Source organism: Miniopterus schreibersii (genome assembly GCF_964146895.1).
Source record: "Miniopterus schreibersii genome assembly, chromosome: 12".
Classification (NCBI taxonomy): Eukaryota; Metazoa; Chordata; class Mammalia; order Chiroptera; family Miniopteridae; genus Miniopterus; species Miniopterus schreibersii.
In genome coordinates, this window is record NC_138112.1 from 11,642,618 (window position 1) to 11,664,422 (window position 21,805).

General features: G+C 41.7%; 1 protein-coding gene across 1 annotated transcript; it reads left to right on the plus strand.

The window, feature by feature from the left end:
* Positions 1-348: 348 nt before the first annotated feature.
* POGLUT3 (protein O-glucosyltransferase 3) lies at positions 349-20,124 on the plus strand. The gene is made up of 8 exons (XM_081155747.1): positions 349-590; positions 7,332-7,529; positions 8,094-8,380; positions 10,609-10,825; positions 12,885-13,081; positions 14,287-14,481; positions 16,188-16,292; positions 17,614-20,124. Exons 1-8 carry the CDS (start codon positions 389-391, stop codon positions 17,737-17,739), a joined length of 1,527 nt encoding a protein of 508 aa, XP_081011873.1. The 5' UTR covers positions 349-388; the 3' UTR covers positions 17,740-20,124.
* Positions 20,125-21,805: the final 1,681 nt, after the last annotated feature.

Consider the following 21,805-nt stretch of genomic DNA (forward strand, 5'->3'; position numbering starts at 1 on the left):
CAGATCTACGATCTGCGCCCCGGCTGAGTCCAGGACGCCGGGGGCGGGGAGGAGGGGACCCGTCCACCGCCCACCCCACGCGGTGCGCAGGGCTTCCGGCCACCACGCGCCCCGGCGTAGGGGCGGGGAGAGAGCGGGGGGCGGGGCGGGGGCGCAGCCCCGCCCGGGTGCGCCCCGCCCCCGGCGCCCCCGCCCCGCCCCCGGCGCCCCGCCCCCGGCGCCCCGCCCCGCCCCCGGCGCCCCGCCCCGCCCCCGGCGCCCCCGCCCCGCCCCCGGCGCCCCGCCCCGCCCCCGGCGCCCCCGCCCCGCCCCCGGCGCCCCGCCCCGCCCCCCGGCGCCCCCGCCCCGCCCCGCCGCCGCCGAGCGGGATCGCAGCGGCCCGGTGACCATGCGCCACCTCCCGCCGGCCTGGCTGCTGTCCCTGCAGCTCGCCGCGCTCGCGGCCGCGGGGGCCCCCGGGGCGCCGGTGAGCGCGCCGCGGAGCCTGGCGTGGGGCCCCGGGCTGCAGGCGGGCGTCGTTCTGCCCGTGCGCTATTTCTACCTGCAGGCGGTCGACTCGGAGGGCCACAACCTCACTCGCGCGCCCCCAGGTAGCGTTCCGCCGCCGGCTCCCCCGCCCCCGCGTCCCCGCCGCGCGCCTCCGCCGCGACCGCGCCTCGCGGGAAGCCTCCCGCCGCCTGCGTGGCGCCCCTCCCGGGGCGTGTCGCGTCGCCCTTCCTCGGGTCTGGTCGCACCCTCTTCCTTCCCCCTCGCGGACACAAAGCGGGGAGGGGGTCGCCGCCAAAGTCTGTGGATTAAATGAATGAAGTCGCAGGGCCCCGCCTCATGTAATGCGCAGGGACCGAGGTTCCGAAGGCGCGGCACCCAGGGCGCTAGGGCGGCGCCGGAGCCGCCGCGGGCAGTGGCCTCGCCGCCTCTGACAGTGTCCGAGCTGCGGCAGCTGGCACCGAGCGCCTTGGCGCACTGAGTCGCCCGGCCCGGGCTCCGCGTCCGGTTGCATCGCCGCGGCCCCACGGGCCTGAAACAGTTAACTCCTGCGGAGAGGAGACGTCGGGGCTGCAGGCAGAGCTGCACGCTGGAGTTTTGTTCTCTTACAGTTTTGAGATCTTGCCAGTAGATTGCAGGAATTAGCGAAACTCAGGAGAACGCGGGAGGTGTTCCCTCTACCGAGGGTGGGTCTTGTCTCCAGTCCCTGGGCCCAGTCGTCCTCCCACGTTCCTCACATCTCACCTTTGCAACTTGTTACAACGTGCCCTGCTGGTTTCACCTTGTTCCAGTCAGGATTTGCTAATGTGTGTCTCATTTATGTCCAGCTAATTGGCACCCCGTTTTATCAACAAAGAATCAATCAGAATTACCCAACGCCTCTTCTTCCACTGCCAGTGGAAAACTTTTAGTTTTAGAAAGACTTTCCAGGGTCATAAGAATTAGAAGGTAAGGCCCGGCCGGGCGTGGCTCAGCGGTTGAGCATCGACCTGGGATCCAGGCGATCGGGGTTCGATTCCCGGTCAGGGCACATGCCCGGGTTGCGGGTTCCATCCCCAATGACTCTCTCATCATTGGCGTTTCTATCTCTCTCTCCGTCTGCTGCCCTCTCTCTGAAATCAATAAAGATATATAAAAAATTACAAAAAAAAGAATTAGAAGAAAAGATTCTTAAACCCAGATTCAAAGTCTTTCACTATGGGATGTGTTTTTCTTCTTTATAGCTTCTTTATTTTTCTAAAATTAATTTTATAATGCATTTGGGGGGAACTTTAGAAAGAAAAGAAGATGGGAAACTAAAAAAATTAATTTCTATATGAAAAAAGAAAATGATATTCAAAATGAAATACTGCGAATTTTACTATTAATGAAAACTATAATTCAAATAAAGTGTCATTTTTTTATTCTAAAAATAATTGGCTTTTTTTTTTAAGTAGTAATAATACTCAGAGCTGTTAAGGGAGCAGTGAGTTACTCTCAGACGGTGACCTTCGTCCTCTGCAAATGGAACACGAACTGCTCAAGTGTTTCTGGAAAGTACTTGTCCAAATGTAGCAAGTCTTAAACATTTACAGACCTAATGTACAGGAAAAAATTAGTTTCAACAGTTAGAAAATGTCATTTGTAAGTGACATTCACACAAAAAAAATGCCTTTGCCCTTTAATCTGGTAGTCTGATTTCCAGGTATCTGTCCTGATAAAATGACCAGAATATAGTCAAAGATTTTTACATACAAGGATATTCTTGCAGCATTATAATTGTTTATTATAATAAGTTTAAATAGCCAACTGTGAGGTAATTGCTAAATAAAGTATGGTGTATCCATGTGATGAAATATTTGACAGCCATTAAAAGTACCGTTTTGCCAAAGGGCTGTTGGGACAGGGAAATGGCAAGTTGTTGAATCAGTTTAGAGTTTCAGTTTTGCAAAATGAAAAGGGTCTAGAGATTTGTTGCACAATAATGTGAATATATTTAATACTACTGAACTGTACAACTTAAAAGATGGTTGCGCTGGCCAGGTGGCTCCATTGGTCGAGCATCGTTCTGTGCACCGGAAGGTTATGGGTTTGATTCCTGCCAGGGCACATGCCTACATTACAGGTACAGTCCCCGGGTCAGGGCCGTGTAGGAGGCAACCCATCCGTGTCCCTCTCTCTCCCCCCTCCCCACCTTTCTCTCAAATCAACAAACCTATCTTTGCGTGAGGGTTTAAAAAATGGTTAAGATGCCCGGCCGGGCGTGGCTCAGCGGTTGAGCATCGACCTAGGATCCAGGCGATCAGGGTTCGATTCCCAGTCAGGGCACATGCCCGGGTTGTGGGCTCCATCCCCAGTTGGGGGTGTGCAGGAGGCAGCCGATCAATGACTCTCTCAGCATTGATGTTTCTATCTCTCTCTCCCTCTCCTTTCCTCTCTATGAAATCAGTAAAGATATATATTTTTTTAAAAAAGGTTAAGATAATCAGATTTATGTCTTGTGGGGTTTTTAGTTTTTTAAAATTTCAAAGTAACTTTTTTAAAGATTCTTTAATAATGCTTATATTAGGTTAAGGCTGGAATAAACAGAAAAGAAACTATACAGTTTCATTCTAATTTTGCAATCAATAAATTAACCTGTACCTCACTCATTAGTGTCATCAGTGGTGGTAGCAAGAAAGGAAGGAAATTTTTTTCACTCTCCTTTTTTCCCCAAGAAAAATTTACCCCAAAATGATTATACTGTTTTTATAGTCAGGCAAAAAGTTTTAAGAAGAAAAAAAAAAAAAGACTTTCACCAAATCTTTTCCGACAACCTCACGTTCATTCCCTTAGACTCGACTTGTTTCCTTTCAGGCCACTATAGTTCTGAAGAGCAAACTCAACCAGTTTCTTACATCTTCTGCCACTGTCATTCATTTGTAAGTTCTGAAATGTTTCCTGCTCCAAGAACTAATTGGAAAGGGGGCCGTTTTCCCCAAGCTGTAGCTTGTCTTACATGGCTTACCAAGATTCCCTCATTACGGTAATTATCGCTCTCATGTAACAGTGTCTGAATACCGTTGTTACGTTGTGTATCTCCAGGTACAGAAACATATTGGGAACTCGTATGGTCTAAATCAGGGGATCTCAGACGAGTCCACAGACAGGGATTCGGGGGTCTACTACCTTGGATGGGGAAAAGAACCTACCTATATCTTTATTTTCACTAACCCCCTCACTTATATTGAGCATTTCCTTCTATTATAAATATAGGTCGAACCTGTTGATATTTTTATTTTTATATTCCCAGTATCTAGCACAGTGCCTGGCAGAGAGTCTCAGTAAATATTGTAGAAGAAAAGAAAGGGGGTGGAGGGAAGGGGGCTGGAATGTGTCGAGATGGTAGGGTACAAATACACCTGACCCTTGAACAATGTGGGGGTTAGGGGTGCTCACCCCCAGCAAAACACAGTGTTTTTCCATATCACAGACGGATTGGTTCCAGGACACCCATGGATACCAAAATTCAAAGATGCTCAAGTTCCTTGTATAAAATGGCATAGAATAATGCAGAGTTATCCCTCCACATCCATGAATTCCCAACCATGGGTAAAAAATACTGTTTTCAGCCAGCCTGTGGTGGTTTGAATCACATGTGAAACCCACGGAAATGGAGGGCCAATTGCATGTTTATTGAAAAAAATTAGCATATTAGTGGACCCGTGCAGTTCAAACTCGGGTTGTTCAAGGGTCAACTGTATTCATTTTCTACTAGGTCCTCTCCTACCTTCATCAGTAATATATCCTCATTAAACAGTCTTACCTCCTAGTTGGGCAGCATTTTACTTTTTAAACTTGCTTTATTTAGTGTATACTCCTAAATTGTGATGTAGGAAGGAGAGATACTATTCTTTTTCACTTTACACACAAGAAACTGAGGCTCAGTGAAGTTAAAATGCCTTGCCCATGGCCCCACAGCTATTAAATGTCAGAGCCAACTGTGGAATACCTAGTTCAATGCTCTTTCCCTTCAATCAAATCGCCAGTAGTAACAGGATTGTCCTGCATGGTCAGCAGGCAGACAGACAGAGGTTTTTGGAGGATTCCATTTAGCCTCCAGGCAAAACCAGTTGGCCTCCTGGGAGGGACTCTGTTCCCTTGGTCTTGTGGGGCCAACACTTTTGTTGCAGCTGCAGAGAGCCTTCATAAACTTTCTAAACAACCAGGGTGGGGGGAGTGGCCATAACTCCATTCACCAGGAGTGCCAGAGGATATTCCTCCAACTTTGAATTCTGCAAACCTGCGTGCTAACAGTATGCAGTGTGACCAGGTGGGTTCAGGGTGGGCTTTGAAAGGATTCAAGCTGTGTTCAAATATTGGCTCAGTGACTCCTATGTATGTGACTTTGGTGAGTTACTTAACTTCTTCAAGGGAGCCTTGGTTTCCTGACCTGTAGAATGGGGGTGACAATACCTACCTAACAAGTTCTCGTAGGAAATGAGATAGAAAATGCATGTGAAAACGTCAAGCTTATGGACTGGCACGAAGTGCTAAGTATTTTTTTCAAATGTTTTTTATTTCTTTCCAAATCAAAAGTCTTCAAAATTTCTGATTTTAATGATGTAAGCCTTTGAAACTGCCAACCTCCTTTTGTCTACATAGTCACTGCATTCTCATTCCATTAGCTTTTGAATTTTTGGAGTAAAAAAACAAGCTGAGCTCCATTTCTGTTGCATTATATTAGCCCCCAGGGCACATGCAAATCCACATTCCTCCATTTTGAAGCAATTTGCAGTTGCATTTTTCTCTTTTATGAGGTTGGAATGGCTTATTTCTATTATTATTATTTTGCATTGATTCTAACATTAATTTCATGCCAACAATGACATGGGTATGAAAGATTACTATAAAAATAAACAAAAGATCTCACAGTCATTACTTTGCTTGTCTTATATTTGTTTTGTTTGTTAAAATCGTAAATTTATGGAGAGCAGGACTATCTGGTCAGGAGACAAGAAAACTCTTCTGTACTGTTTCTAGTCTGAGAGGGAGTAGTGGAAATGGCTTTCTAGCCCCCAGGCTCTGCCTCCCTGATTTTCACTCTACTTGCCTTTCTGGAACCAGTAACACAAATCAATAACTTAGGTGTTTCATTAAGCATTTCAGATAATTGGCCAACACTTTAAATAATTTCACATTATATTATTATCTTCCTTTTACAACCACCCCTTATATTTATTTATTATAGGTCATTTCTTTTAGCAGATATCTTTTATAATTTTGTCACATTTATTTCAAATATCTGAAAACATATGTGTTTGGTATTATTTAATAACAAGATGTCAGATACTACATTACTGTTACCAAATTGAAGAGACTGAGAATCTTTCTCCTAACCCATAAGAAAAAGTAAAACCTGCTGTTAGATGGGCCAGGTACAGAAACGCAGGTACGGAGACTCACCAGGGCAGGATGCCTAGCAAGGGGCGAAACTGGGAAAACAAGAACCTTGTCCCCAGGGTAATCTGTCCTCCCCCAGCATATTGCTGGTAACCCCCTGAGTTTAGACCCCTGAGTGTTTCCTCCCTAAAGATAACATCTAGGCCTCAGTTGTATTTCAGCTCCAGGCTCAAAAAAGCAGCCAAACCAGAAAAATGGCACCTTGGCTGCCTCAGGACCAGGTACATTGACTATGGACCCCTTGCCCTGGCACCAACCAATCAGTGGAGACCACAACCCTGAAAGAGCACATCTGGAAAGCTGATGAATATTCTATTGAGACCCTCCCCTGAGACCTCCCCTAAGATTCCCACTTGCAAGAAAGAGATAAATATACTCAGGACAAAGGACCCAGTGCTTGCTCCCCATTAGGGAGAATCCCAGCACCATCTCCATCACTTGGAGGGGACCCCACAAGACTTGCCACCAGGGGAGCAGTGGGCAGTAGCAGCTCATCCTGGGTTTACCCCCGGAACCTGTCTCCAAGGCCCCTTCTCTCTCTCTGACTCCTCAGTGAGCCCCAGCAGCCCAGCCTGGGCTCTCCTGTCGCTGCTTCTATGCTCTGCCTTGTTTCACTGGCCCAAGTATGGTTTTGCCGCCATCACGGCCTAATACCCTTTGACTCAGTGCTGTGTAGCCCTTACCTTTGGATATCCCCATTCCCTTTTAATTAAATAAATTCTGTTTTTCTTTATCCAGTGTCTGAGATGGCTATTTAGCCTGCCCTCACACCACCGAACCCTAACATTTTACCCTAGAACAGAAAACCCACAAAATTGTGTAACTATTTCATTTCAGCCTGGTGAAACAAGCTTAGAGAAGTACCCTCTAGTAGTTATAAAGGTGTATGAGTGAGTGTGTGTATTTGTGCATGGTCTGGTAACTAGCTATAATCTCTCTCTTCTTAGGAAATGGACTGAGACGTATAACTTGAAATTTGGGTTAGCAAGAAGAAAATTTCCTCATAAATGGGGATTATTTGGTATTACAGTGGTTTACAAAGAAAGCTTCTGTGTGTCTTACAAGGAGAAAGATTGATTGCTTTAGAGCTCTCTTATTCCAAGATTCACGGTTTTTTAACTGCTTGGGCTTTAAACCTAACCAGATGAGAAAAGATCAGATAAGCATAAAGTTAATCTCTTCCTTGCTTTTTTATGAATTAATTTTTTTCATTCAATAAATCTTGATTGAATCACTAATGAATCAGTGCTGACTCAGGTCTTTGGTTGGAAGACAAAAACCAGAATAGTTTCTGGCCCCAAGGATCTTCCAAACTATTGATACTAGAAAAATAAGAAACTTCTGTGTAGAGACAGCTATCCACTGATTGTTACAGCAAAGCAACTACAAAGTAGTAGAGTTATTTATTTGTCTTTTTCTTTCAGGTCAAACACAATTCAAAGTAGTAATCAAATCTCTTTCACCTAAAGAGTCAGTCCGGATTCATGTCCCTAAACCTTTGGACAGGAACGATGGAACATTTTTGGTGAGATATCGGATGTATGAAACTGTCAATGAAGGGCTGAAGATAGAGGTCCTTTATGGTGATGAACATGTTGCCCAGTCTCCCTATATTTTGAAAGGTAAGTGATTGTTACCTAATCCAGAGCCAGCCTCATGCGTAGATTTTAGGCCTTTCAGAATGGATTATGATGACCTTGAAATCATATGTAACCAAGTAAACCTAGAATACGTACCTGCTGAAGCTCAATTTAACTTGAAATTTTAAGGAAAAGAAAACTAAGTAATTTAAAGAGATTTAAGTGATAATTTTTTAAAATCTTGTCTATTTAGCCATGTAGTTCCATTTCCAGTACTCTTCATTCTTTGTATAAGGTAAATTGCATTGCATTTATCAGCCAACCCATTAGAAATAAATTTGTCAGCTAACTGAGGGTAGGTTATATTGGGAGAGAGCACGTGCTGTACCAGGTTGTCTAGGAGGATACGAAAGGGAGACAGAAAGTAGAAGCACAGGATTCTGACATAACTGCTTTCCCCACTGATGTGTTCAGGGCAGATTTTCCCTGTCTGCATAATCTTAGACTTCACCAAGAAGTCCTCCCATGTTCACATCAGGGCCAGGAACAACTCTCTGCCTTGCTGGTTAATAAAGTGTGGCATTATATGTGTTTTGCCTTCCCTAGGACCAGTATACCACGAGTACTGTGAGTGTCCAGAAGAGGATCCCCGGGCCTGGCAAGAAACTCTCTCTTGTCCAACCAAAGAACCGCAGATTGCAGAAGATTTTGCTCCTTTCCCCAGCATTAATCTCCAGCAGATGCTGAATGAAGTCCCAAAAAGGTTTGGGGAAGAGAGGGGTGCCATCGTTCATTACACGATTCTCAATAACCACATCTACCGGAGACCTCTGGGGAAATACACGGACTTCAAAATGTTCTCAGATGAGATTTTGCTGTCACTGGCGAGAAAGGTACGAGCATGAATTCACTGATTTTAAAAACAATATAATTTAAGTACGTAGTCATCACATTCAAATGCTTAGGAGAATGACAAAGGATGGAAAGAGATTCCAGGCTTGGGAATGTGCATGTAAGGTGTCCACCTCCTGAGTGTCTATAAGCTCTCCACATCCATGGGTCCCCATTTCCTTTATTATTTACATTAAATGACTTTAGCCTTCATCCCAGATGAGTTGGGTACAGGGCATCCCAAGGTTTCTGTGAACTCCCAGACGTCGGCAGCCTCAAGTTCTCCATTCCTGCTGAATGCTTCTTCCATTCAGACGCTACTTTCTGCAGCTCTCTTCTTACCAACCTCAGCACGACTTGACTTTAGAAAATTATCTGCCTTGTTTTGCCCTAAGCACCTCTGAAAGACACTGTGTACGGCACATTTTGTTGAAGGGTGGAGTAACAGAGAATGGTTATTTTGCACATAGTAAAATCAATTAATCAATAAACAAAAACTCTAACATTTAAAAACCGGTATCACTGTGTTAATCAGACTTTCAACCACCTCCCACCACCGATTCCTCTGTTCAGCCCTTCTTTTCCCATTTGCAAAACTCTTAAGCAGAGTAACTGCAAGTGACTTTTGTAGAGGGAGGGGTGAAGATGGGCAATTTTACATTTCTCACCCAGAAAGACCATCAAGGTCGTTTTCTTAACCAAAAGCCAACTTTCCTGATACGAGTAATACAGTTTCCCAAGCATGCTGAATGTGCTGCTGCAATCATTTCTGATTTTAAATAGCAGCTGCCTCCCCCCTCCCCACCACCCCACAATATGAACACATGGGGCACCTGATTCTAAAGGTGGTGCTTTCTTCTGGGGCTGCTACCAGGCACCCTGGCCTGTATTCCTGTATCTTATACTCATGTGGTTTTTGACTAGGGATTATTTTGCCTCAGAGAACATTTGACAGTGTCTAGAGATATTTTTGGTTGTCACCACTAGGGGGTTGCTACTAGCATCTGGTGGGTAGAGGCCATGGATGCTGCTAAACATCGTATGATGCACAAGACAGCCCCCCACAGCAAAGAATTACCCACAACAGAACCTCAGCAGTGCTGAGCTTGAGAAACCCTGCTCTGTAGTGAGACCTCCTGGTGTGGGGTTTATTAATGAGCTTGTAAATGATATTAGAGAAGCAGTCACATCTCTTTCCCTTCCCTGTTGTTCCAGGTTCTTTGCCTGGTGACTGGGAAGAAATCTAAGATAAATGAGACTCACTCCTGGTCTTAGAGCTCCTCATTCTAGTGGGACTTGTTTTTGTTATTTGGAAGTGAGAGTGGGATGTGAATGCAAATAAGTAATTGTACCACGACATGATAGACCTGAGAGAAAAGGAGGGACCCAGGTTAAAATGCCTGGGAGGGCGAGTCATAGAGGCGGTAAGATTAGATTTGGGTTTAAGATGAGAAAGGAGAGCGCTGAGTGAACATTCCAACTGCAGAGAATTACATATTAAGGTGGGTGGCATTTTCAGAGAGTAGCCTCAAGTTTACTGGCACATAAGCAGATGGAAAATGAGGCTCAAAGCTGAGCTGGAGCAAGGTAGTAGGGCCTTGAATTCTAGCCAGAGAGTTTAGACCTGGTCCTTAAAGGCTTACGTCTCTGTGAAGCCTGGTAGTGATATTAACTTGGGTTTTTGAAATCTGGGCAGCAATGTGGAGAGCAGATTAGAGTGGGGAGAGTCTAGCATCAGAACACCTAGTAAGTAAGCTATTGCAGCAGGATAGGCCAGCGAGGATAAAGGCCTAAACCTACGGCATTGACCATGGAGGTGGAGAGGGGCAGCAGATTCCAGAATCAAAGGCAGATGCAATAAAGAGGTTTTATAGAGACGGAAGACAAGAGCTTGAGTCTATCTTTGTAGATTCTCACTTGGGCAATGACCAGAAAGATAGCCACCCGTTCATACCTATCTACACAATTTCAACCTCTATAATACTAAACTATTAAAAACGTCACCCCTGAACAGAGGTAGCCGACTCCTAGTGAAGTGAATTGGCCCTGCAGCATCCTCAGCCTAGATTTTCTGACACTACTGAGGGCTGGGAGGCATTCTCCTCTTTCTTGATGCTATTTTTAAATGTTCCGTTTTATCAGAAATATTTAAGGAAGCCAAAGAACTAAAGCATTTATACCAAAGACTGAGGTCTTCCCAGTGCTGATGTTCATATTTTTGTTTACCTAGGTCCTTCTCCCAGATTTAGAATTTTACATTAATCTAGGAGATTGGCCCTTGGAGCATCGAAAAGTCAATGAGACGCCTGGCCCCTTGCCTATCATTTCATGGTGTGGCTCTCTGGATTCACGAGATATTATCCTTCCTACGTATGACGTCACCCACTCCACACTTGAAGCAATGAGGGGTGTTACAAATGATCTCCTCTCTATTCAGGGAAATACAGGTAAATTCAGGCTCATCATCTAAGAAAAAGCTTAGAGGTGAAAAGAAAAGGCGAAGGGGATGCTTAGGCAGGGAGAGTATATGGATAAATTTAAATAACCATTTTTCTTATTTTCTAACTAAGAAAAAAGAAAAACAGCGCCCTAAATTCTAAAGAAGTTTCTTTAGGATTCTTCTAATCCAAAAGTTAAAGATACATGAGTTGGGCTAGTAATGTCCCAACCTATCATAACTGAGTCTCTTTTGAGTTGGTTACTTGTAAATACTATTTCAACATATATATTTGGTAAAATTGTCACTTAGCTTAATTCTGACTCCAGTGCCTTTATATTGCTAGATGAAATGAGAGAGAATTTTGAGAAGTATAAAATTCTTTGCATGTGTAAGAAAATATGATAGCAATATAATTTGGATATTACGACTCCAACATTTTTAAGAAATCCCCCCCTTTCCTCTTTCTGCCTTTTAGATTCTTCAAAGTCTGAATTCCTTTCTCCCTGTTTGATGGCTGTAGGTTTATGGCACAACCCACCTTTTCATTCAATTGAACTGCTGAGTAGAAGAAACTGCCTCCTCTTTATAGCCTCTTTCTGTTTATTGTGGTTTGGTGGACTAATTCCGTAGACAAGACCAGAGACTCCTTGTAAACTGTCCAAAGATGACATGAAATGAAAACCGACCTACTTTTTATTTGATAACAGTGAATTTCTGAAAAGTGTGCTATCATAGTAATGAGTTTGATCTCCTCCAATTTCTATGTTTTATTATCCCTTAGAACACGGACAGGTGCTAACTAATGACCTCTCTTTAGAATAATAGAAACATTTAAATTAATTCTTCCAGAATATTTTCCCACTAGGAAAGAGAGTATGTATACTTGTGTATATACAGGATGTCACAAAAAAATGTATATGCACTTCGAATGATTATTAAGTCAGTGTTTATTAACATACAGTTCATTTTCAAAATTTAAAAGAATCTACAGAAATGAATAATTTTTTTGTCAGTGTTTTCAAACTGATGACCATTCTGGTCCAGGCACTGCTGATAAGGCGAAGCAATGGAATCGCAAACATCAAGAATCTTTTCATTTGGTATTTATGTGCCCTCAATTTGTCAACTGTTGCGGGTTTTGTATCATGAACTTTATCTTTTTTGTATCCCCATGAAAAAAAAGTCTAGTGGCACTTTAGGATAAATTTTCTTTGTTCAAAGCTTAGTTTGGCTTCACTCATTATTTCAAGTCAGTTAAACCTGAAAAGGAGTGAAAATTAAGTGAGTTATCAGCTGTTAAAGTGCGTATGCATTTTTTTGGGACACCCTATATATTTGCATTTACCAGCATTTTAGCAGAAGTCTTCCCTTTACTCAGAAGTAAGTGCTCAGCCCCACCAGCCGGCGTGGCTCAGCCGTTGAGCATCGACCTAGGATCCAGGAGATAGTGGTTCAGTTCCCAGTCAGGGCACATGCCTGGACTGCAGACTCGGTCCCCAGCACTGGGCAGCCAATCAGTGACTCTCTCATCATTGATGTTTCTGTCTATCTCTCCCCCTCTCCCTTCCTCTCTCTGAAATCAATAAAGATATATATATATATTTTAAAGTGAGTGCTCATAAGTCTGAGCAACCTAAGGATAAAGGGTGTACGGGTGTTGCTTAGTTACATAGCTTGTTCTGGTCACCCTGTCTAAGGACAGAAGCCTAGCTCCTTTTGTATTATGAAGCACAAAAGATGGAAGAAGCTAATGTCTCAGTGAGTAGGCCAAGTCATTGAATCTCTTTTTGTTTTGAACTTGATCCAATAGTATTTTGGATATTTTCTAATGTTGTACAACAGAAACTCCAACATTTGAGTGAGCTCTCCCTAGCACACAAATGAATGAAACTAGAGCATTCTAATCCCATAATTTTTGGAAATAACATTTAATTTAGAAGATGTGTTGATGATAAAAGAGCTTTAACATCTTAGATGACAATGTTAGATTAAAGATAATTATATTTACCATATAAAAGTTTTAAATTCATAACTTTTTTTTTTTTTTTATGGTCTTGAACTTCTAGGGCCTTCCTGGATCAATAAAGCAGAGAAAGCTTTCTTCAGAGGTAGAGATAGCCGAGAGGAGAGGCTCCAGTTGGTACAGCTGTCCAAGGAAAATCCACAGCTACTAGATGCGGGAATCACAGGGTATTTCTTTTTCCAAGAGAAAGAAAAGGAGCTTGGAAAAGCTAAATTGATAGGTTTCTTTGATTTCTTTAAGGTATGCATGTAAGTTTCCTGGATGGGTATGAAGTGATAAATTTGTAAACAGCAGGGCTTGGGCCGTCTTCTTCAATCTTGTGAGCTGACACACACTTTCTTATCAGGGATGGCAATGACAAAATTCGTTGTGGTTTCCTGTTGTTAATTTTGTCTGTGAAATAGCTCCGAACTATATTTAATACTCAAAAGGATTAACCTGGAGTTTGGGTGCATTTCTTTGTTTTTCTTTTTATATTTGTTTTCTTAACAAACAGGGTATGTAAATGTCTTTTATATAAAACAATTTCAAATGCCTTTTGTAAATCGAAAGAGTATAAATTCCATAGGAGCTGCCTCGCTCCCCAGAGCACTGTCCTGAGGCTCAGAGGACACACACGTGTGAACAGTACGACGGAACCTGACTGGCTAGTAAACTCCTTGGTATCTATTACTTAAGACAAATTTAATGACTAGGTTTCTGAGTGTATTCTGTTCATTTCAGTGTGATATAATGAAAAGAACAAGGGATCTGGACACAGAGAAGAGAGGGTTATAAATTTCTCTGGACACTAGTTTTCTCATTTGTAAAAAAAAAAAAAAGGGGGGGGTGATTCTAATACCTGCTTCATATTATTATAATTGAATGAGGTTTAATGCCCATGAGAAGTGATTTTGAAATGCAAATCAAAGTTTATTACGCCAACAAATATGTAAACGGAGCATGTACTGTGTCACTAGTATCATGCTAGTCCAGATCCCTCCAGGTTTCTGTCTCTCCCAACTCTGAAACTGAACTTTGAATACTGCCTTCCTTTTTCATAGGTATAAGAAACAAACAAAAAAAAGTATAAGTAAAATTTTAAATGGTTACCAATATTCAGTGTAATAAATATAAAATTTTTGAAAATAATTTTTCTACCTTGTTACAGAAATCTGAATTCCCCATTATATAGACATAGTTGAAATAGGTATTCCTGTTTCTTAAAATTATTTATGATTTTATCTTTAAATGCATTGTATTTCTTAAAATTGACCTGCTAACGGCTGCTTATGATTATAATACAAAGAGAAAATGTGAGTTACAAAATAAAATACAAAACTGTTAAACAATAAAGTTAGATAGTGGAAATTAATTCCTTTATATTTAGTATTACAGTGTTAATGAGAAGCAGAAATGAAGCAAGTGACTTAAAATTTTTGTTTCTGTTTGTCTTGATCTTTTAGTACAAGTATCAAGTGAGTGTGGATGGGACGGTGGCCGCTTACAGATATCCGTATCTCATGCTGGGGGACAGTCTGGTTCTGAAGCAGGACTCACCATATTATGAACATTTTTACACAGCACTAAAGCCTTGGAAACATTATGTGCCAATTAAAAGAAACCTTGCTGATTTACTTGAGAAAATTAAATGGGCCAAGGTACACTTTCTGAATTTTAGTTTCTTTAGGCAATAACAAATTAACCAGTATTAGTTACATGAATTCCCTCATAACACAATTTAATTTGACATCATTTAGTCAAAAGAAATGTTTTCTGAAATTTTATTCTTTTGAAATAGCTAAAGAGCCAATATCAGTATTATTTGATAAACCCTCCATCAACATTTTTGAAGATTTTTAGAAGGTTTGAAGTCCGTTGTTATATAGAATGTAGATTTTTTTTAAAGAAATTACTATTTATGCATATACACAAATAAGCAAAAATACTCCAAATGCAAATTACAGGTTGAAAAGACCAGGGTTAGCCCTGGCTGGTGTGGCTCAGTTGGTTGGATGTTGTCCTGGGCGCCAAAAGGTTGCCAATTTGATTCCCGGTTTCGGGTTTGATCTTGTTAGGGGGGCGTGCAGGAGGCAGCCAATCAACGTTCCACTCTCACATCAATGTTTTTCTCTGACCCTCTCCATTCCTCTCTCTCTAAAAATCAATTAAAAAAAAATTTTTTTAAAAAAGAAAGAAAGAAAAGGTTCCAGTGCTTTATGCACAAGAAAATATTTAGGTCAGTATGGCACTCTTCTTCTCCCCACTTAGAAAAAGACCCAAGTTCATAATAAATGCTTGATATACAACATCCCAAGAATCACAAGTCTCCCATTGCTTTTCAGAGAGAGATGGAAGGGAGAGACAGAGAGATAGAGAGAAAAACATCAATGTGAGAGAGACACATTGATTGATTGCCTCCCATGCATGCCCTGACCACGGCCAGGGATCAAGCCTGCAACCCAGGTACGTGCCCATAACTGGAATCGAACTGGAGACCCTTCAGTCCGAGGGCTGACACTCTAACCACTGAGCAAACGGGCCAGAGCAAGAATTCTTTTTCAAAGTAAAAGTATTAAAAATTACTGTGTTTTATTATGAAACTGTAAACATTTACCCTTCCATTGTAAGACTTTATTCTGTTTCTAAGTTTCTAAGAAGCAATATTTGGTTATGGAAATAACTGGGTACCTAAGGCAGAATAATTTTTGTGACCCTTTATAAAGAGTCAGAATGGCTTGCAAATGGCTTTTCCTATGGGCAGCATGGTAGAATATTAACTATTTTCCCAAAATATAATTAGGAATGCTAACTATTCCTGGAACTGAAGGAACAGCCTGTGGGTACTAATGACTGAATTTTTATTACAACAGCAATAATGTCTTTCATTGGTAACCTTTTATAAGAACTTGGGGACTCTGATTGCATGTTTAAATGGGGCTTTTAAGAGATGTTACAACATGAAAACGGATTCATTCTATTCTAGTTTGAATTTTAATTTCAAACCGAGAAGGCTAGAATGGGGAAACAGATGATGAGCTCTAAACTTCGTGGGTCTCCAGGAAAGTACCAAGATAGTCACAATAGAGGCTGCATGTGGTTGTTGCACTTTGCGGGGAGTGGAGGCTGTTTCTGGGCCTGTAGAATGGGTACAAACGTGCACGATCGTTTCCATGTAACAGAGATATCTAGGAGAGTACTCTGTCCATTTCCATAGCCTGCTCTCAAGTTTTATTTTCATCATGTTCCATCTCTCCCATGCTGTTCATGTTCAGCCCCGCATCTGTCCTATCTCACACTCACCTTCAGCTTTGTCTATGGGTCACAGGAGCAATTTTCGCTCATTGTTTTGTTTTAAACCTTTCAGGAAAATGATGAAGAAGCTGAGAGGATTGCAAAAGAAGGGCAATTGACTGCCAGAGATTTGCTACAGCCGCACAGGCTTTACTGCTATTATTACAGAGTGTTGCAGGTCAGTGCAGAGTATCCGTCCTGCTGGGTTATGCTTGGCCTGAGTACCTCAATTCTGGGGGGCTTCAGAGAGTCAGCCTGTGGAACTGCAGTTAAGCTGAGGCACCGGCCTATGCAAAGCAGGAGTAGTGCTAAGTCCCTTTGTAGCCAACATATTTTTATCTCCATTCAGTATTATAAAAACAATACTAGGGCCTTACGAAAATAGATGAATAGCTCCTCCTATCTTGTCAGTGCTATCTTTTATTAAATGCCTTATGGAATTTGTCATGGAAAAGTAGAGGGTTAGACTAGAGGTCATTAACATCTCTTTGCACTCAAAGTGTCCCCCTTTGTTCTCTGTACTACTTAAGATACGTGCTTTTGCTATCACAGCACAGGATGGAAAGCAAATATTTAGCTTGCTACATAAAGCAAATGAATGAAGAATATGTATAAAAGTTCCAACACCTTAGGGCTAACTAACAAAGTACTGTACAAATGGCTCTTGGGAATCCAAGGATTGGTTCTTTGAGTAACTACCTTTACTCATTAAAATCAAGCCGGGAGGAAAAAAGATAAGAAATTATGTTCTTGTTTTTAACCTAAACTTATTTTTCTGTGGGCAGAAAAAAAAGTAAATGTCCTCAGATGCTTGTGGATACTAACCTCTCATAGAAAAACTTAAATGATAAATTACACCATTTACTAGAAGCCACCTTTCCCTTAGATGAGTTGTGTTCCCTCTGCTGGGCTAGTAGGAGTTTCCTTCCCTACAGTATTAATTAGGCTCATGTACTCATGTCAGTGTTTTGTTGGGTTTGACCCTGGACCAGGAGTGTACAGCCCAATGTACTTGAAACCACTGAACTGAAATACGCAATTTACAGGAGTATTTATTAGTGGCCAAAGAGGAGGAAAATTTCACAGGCCTGTCATCATTTCCAAAACGTGTGTGACTATAGGCCTAAAGGGAAGGAGGGAAGGATGTGTGAGACCACCAACTTTATTTTACAATGCTTACCACCTGATTTGAATATTTGATGAGGCTAATTATTCATTAACAAGCGAAGGATAAATGCTAATCGGTGCTGCTGTTTCAAGGACACTCGGCTTGACATCCTTTTTGTAGACGCTTCCTACCTACACATAAAATTATGGATTAGGGTTCCTTGTTAGAGTATGAAATCTTGCGTTGGTTAAAATGTAAATTTAGGACTGGAATAACCCATCCTAGCCAGACCTTTGGTGGGCAGCAACTAGAAATGACAGCATGATTGGGAAGGAAGGAGTGGAATGAAGCGTGGGCTAATCTTTCTGTTACCTTCAAAAACACATTTCAGAAATATGCTGAGCGCCAGTCCAGCAAACCCGAAATACGTGATGGAATGGAACTTGTTTCCCAGCCGGATGATAACACGTCCATCTGCCAGTGCCACAGGAAAAGAGCTTTAAGAGAAGAGCTTTAGGTCAGCCGGATGGACACTCTTGTGCACACTGGCTGTGTCTTCGATGGAAGCATTCAGATAGAATCTAAGCTGAAAAGAACACAGCTTGGAAGACTTTACCCAGAGGACAATGTGGGTGGGTAGAGCAATCTCGATATTTTCAGGTATTAATTTCTTCTGAGTAACAACTGCTCTTATCTGCATTCACAGTTTCTCTAAAAAGAAAATTCGGGGATCATAGTCGAGAGGCTTGCCAAAATATAAAGCACTCTCTAGGAAACCATATACATCATTTTTATTGGCTTGTTTATATCCCTTGTTCACTTTCGCTCTTCCATTTCCAGTTATGAAGAAAAATATTTGTGCGGGGGATGTTTTTCCCCCCGACTGCACAGTTTCTGTTCCTACAAGCTGCTTTTGACATTCAGTAATAGCAAGCCAACTCTTGGAAGGTCTGATAAGGTAAGAGGAGGATGAGTCTGTTTTTAACGATAGCCTGGACTCTATTCAGGGAATATATTTTTAAAGCTCACTCATATCTTTTTAGCTAAGTTTTACCAACACCTGAGACAAATTGTGCCTTAAGCTAGTAATTACCAATCTCTTTGGGTTGTACACTCATCAAGGACAACATAGTTATTAAAATAGATGAGAGCACACAGCAGGGGCCATTCTTTACCTATATATTGAATAGATAAAGGTAACTCTAGTCAGGTGGGGATCTGTAGTTATTTTTAATCTTTTTGAAGGATACTTCAAACCTCTACAACAAGCTGCAGGAAGCCTGGTAGCTTGGGATTCACAAGCCAACAACAAAGGCAAGCATCCATCCTCACTGCACCCCTCCTCTATTTCATTGGGTTGCATTGCTAAGATTTAAAAAAAATGGAAATTTCCTCTGCCTTTTAGGCCAGGGTCCAGATTTAAGACTTACAGCCCAGAAATTCAGCATACACTCCTCGTAATACCACCAATACAACATTCAGTTAACTGAAGACCCACACTCCAAAAAGCACAAACTATCCACACTCCCAGTCTTAAAAGATTTGCTTCCCAAATTGAAATATTTACTTAATCCGGAAAACAATGTACCAACTTTAAAGCAGTCATATCCTGTTTTGAAGATCAGTAAGACTTTTCTTAACTAGATAAGAGCAAAATCACATTTAGGAACAGTGTAATCAGAGCCAAGTATCCTTGGAAAACTCTAATACCCAACAGTTTTTCAAATGCACAAGTGCACAAATATAAACTAAAGGGCAAGCTGCAGTGAGACCAGACCTTACTGAGTCTGTGTCCTATTTATATTGCACATGGAGCTTGGGGCTCTTCAGAGCCGAGATTATAGAAAGTTTGCCCTCCCTCATATCTTCCTGCCCTCCAACTCCAGGTCCTTCCTGAGGGCTAATGGCTTTAGAAACACCTTAAAATTTTAAAATTTATATCATCTGCTACCAAACAATTAAAAGCAAGTTGAGACAAACCAGGCAGCATCTGGGGGTGGAACAAAAAGGATGTGCTTAAGAAATTAAATGGAACCCCTGGAGAAATTCCATCGGGAGGGAACAGCCTTCATAGATAATCGTCCATCGTAACAACTCAGTCGTAACATTTAAAAAGAGTTAGTTTCACATGGCTTTCCCGTTTGTTGACATGAATATGACTTAGTAAAAAATGTGGTTATTAAAACCATGATTCTTTACTTTTTAGTTCAGATATTACCCACGATTTCCATTAGTCATTTTTAATACATCAACTTTCATGAAAAACATCTGACTTGAAAGGAGGAGAGAGATGTACGGCTATGCAAGTAAATATAATAACCGCATTTGTTTAGATAAGCTATCAACATTTGTTGCAGCATTGTTTTTGTTAATAAAATGTTGGAAACACCTTAAATAGCCATCATTAAGGAATTGGCTAAAAAGACATTGGTACATAAAGAAATACAGTACAACCATTAAAAAGAATGAAGTAGCTCTAAGTGCACTATCATGAAAGATTTCCATAACAGTGTTCAGTGAAAAAAATCAAGTTTTTTTCAGAACAACATGTAATGTGAAGCCATTTATGTAAAAAACAAAAATATATCCGTGTGGTTGAAGTTTGAAAGGATATTCCCCAATATCTGAGGAGGGGGTGGAGGAAAGGGAATTTATACTTTTTGCTTTATACTTGTCTATGATATTTAGAATGTTTTTACTATAAGTGTGAACCAGACTGTAAAATAAAGAAAAATGCAAACCTAGCAAAAGACAATAAATGCGCAGAAGATATACATAGGGGAAAAAATGGATTTTTATGTTTTCCATTACGCTGTTTTTAAATCTACTATGTCTAGAATTTTATATCATGGAACATATATATACTTTTTTAAATAAAGTAAATTTTGTAAATAAAATTTTGAAAAATATAAATTCTATTTTTTTTTTTTTTAACAGAGTGTAACCACTTATAGCCTTGATATTTCTGTAACTGGGTTGGTCCAATTTTAATTCCATTAAGTCTTCATGAATAAATGAACCCAAACTTCTATCACCACCACTCAGTCCCAAATGAGTAAAAATCTAACATTAGAGGAAAAGATATTTTGACTTGACAAGATTATTTTTAGTTATTTCAGGTGAAAATATAATCTGTGCCATTGTAACACATATACCATAGACTGGGTGGCTTAAACACCAAACATTTATTTCTCACAGTTCTGAGGCTGAAAGTCCCAGAGCAAAGTGCTGATGGATCCAGTGTCTGATGAAAGCTGCTTTCTGGTTTCCAGACTGACACTTTCTCATTGTATCCTCACAGGGCAGAGAGCAGAGAGAAAGCAAGCTCTCTTCTGTCTCTTCTTAGGGCCCTAATCCATCATGAGTACTCCACCCTTATGACCTAATTACGCCCCAAAGGCCCTGTCTCCAAATACCATCACATTGGGGATTAGGGTTTTAACACATTAGTTTGGGGAAGGTTGAGTACAAACTTTTCATCCATAGCAGGCAGGGAGAGGAAAAATGCTCCCCTGGCATAATAAGGCCAAGGTTAGAAGAAATGGAAATTTCTTATTTTGAGGGAAAGGAAATCATCCTTATGGTGGTGAGGTGTGGTTGACTTCAAATAGTTGAGCACAAGATTGCTAGGGTAAAAATCCCTCTTTTATGCGTAGAATCACAGTTTCCCTTTCCCAACCCCTGCTGCTCATGCTGACCTCTTGTGGAGACAGTCCAGATACTGAGATCAGAGTCAAGTCTCTTCTAAGCCAAATTCTCTATGTAGGGCTGCCTGGAAAAGGAACTCTACTCTCATAACCAACACTGCAACATTTCTTAGACACGAGGACACTAAGAGACTGGGGTTTGTTCTATAGAAAGAAATAGCAAACCCTAGAAGTGGGCAAGCAGAGGGGCATATGTAGAGGGAGATAACCCTAACTCTAACCCTAACCCTAATCCTAACCCTAACCCGAAGTGAGAGAAAGAGAGTTAGAAAAAACGGAATATTTTTGTGAGCTGAATATTTTGGGGGGGGGGAAACCTGTTCTGTTTCACCCCCATTGGGTATACTTCAATACAATTTTGATGCTGAGCACCTGGATTAGGCATCAGCCTTCCCAGGTTTCAGGGCTCAGTGTTCCCTAAGACTGCCCTACAGACACCAGCCACAAGTGAGGTCCCCAGACCATCCACACTTCTGACTCACTGGTTACAAATTCGAGGGTTCCCATGACCCCCTCTCAGGTTCAATAATTCACTACAACTCACAGAATCCAGGAAAATGCCATACTTAGTTATTACAGTTTTATTTTTAAAGAATACACAGAGTCCAGCCGGCATGGCTCAGCAGTTGAGCATAGTCCTGATCCAGGAGATCGAGGTTCAATGTCCTGGCTGCAGGCTCAATCCCCAGCGGTGGGTGTGCAGTAGGCAGCCAATCAATGACTCTCTCTCATCGTTGATGTTTCTATTTCTCTCTCCCTCTCCCTTCCTTTCTCTAAAATCAATAAAAATCTATATATGTTTTTTAAAAAATACACATAGGGCAAGGTCTGGGAGGGAGCACAGGGCTTCCATGCCCTCTCTGGGGATCAGGGCAC

Coding starts and splice junctions, on each gene's coding strand:
- POGLUT3 (XM_081155747.1), top strand. CDS start 389: ATGCGCCACCTCCCGCCGGCCTGGCTGCTGTCCCTGCAGCTCGCCGCG. Junction 7,530..8,093: donor GTCTCCCTATATTTTGAAAG/GTAAGTGATTGT, acceptor TGCCTTCCCTAG/GACCAGTATACCACGAGTAC. Junction 14,482..16,187: donor AGAAAATTAAATGGGCCAAG/GTACACTTTCTG, acceptor TAAACCTTTCAG/GAAAATGATGAAGAAGCTGA.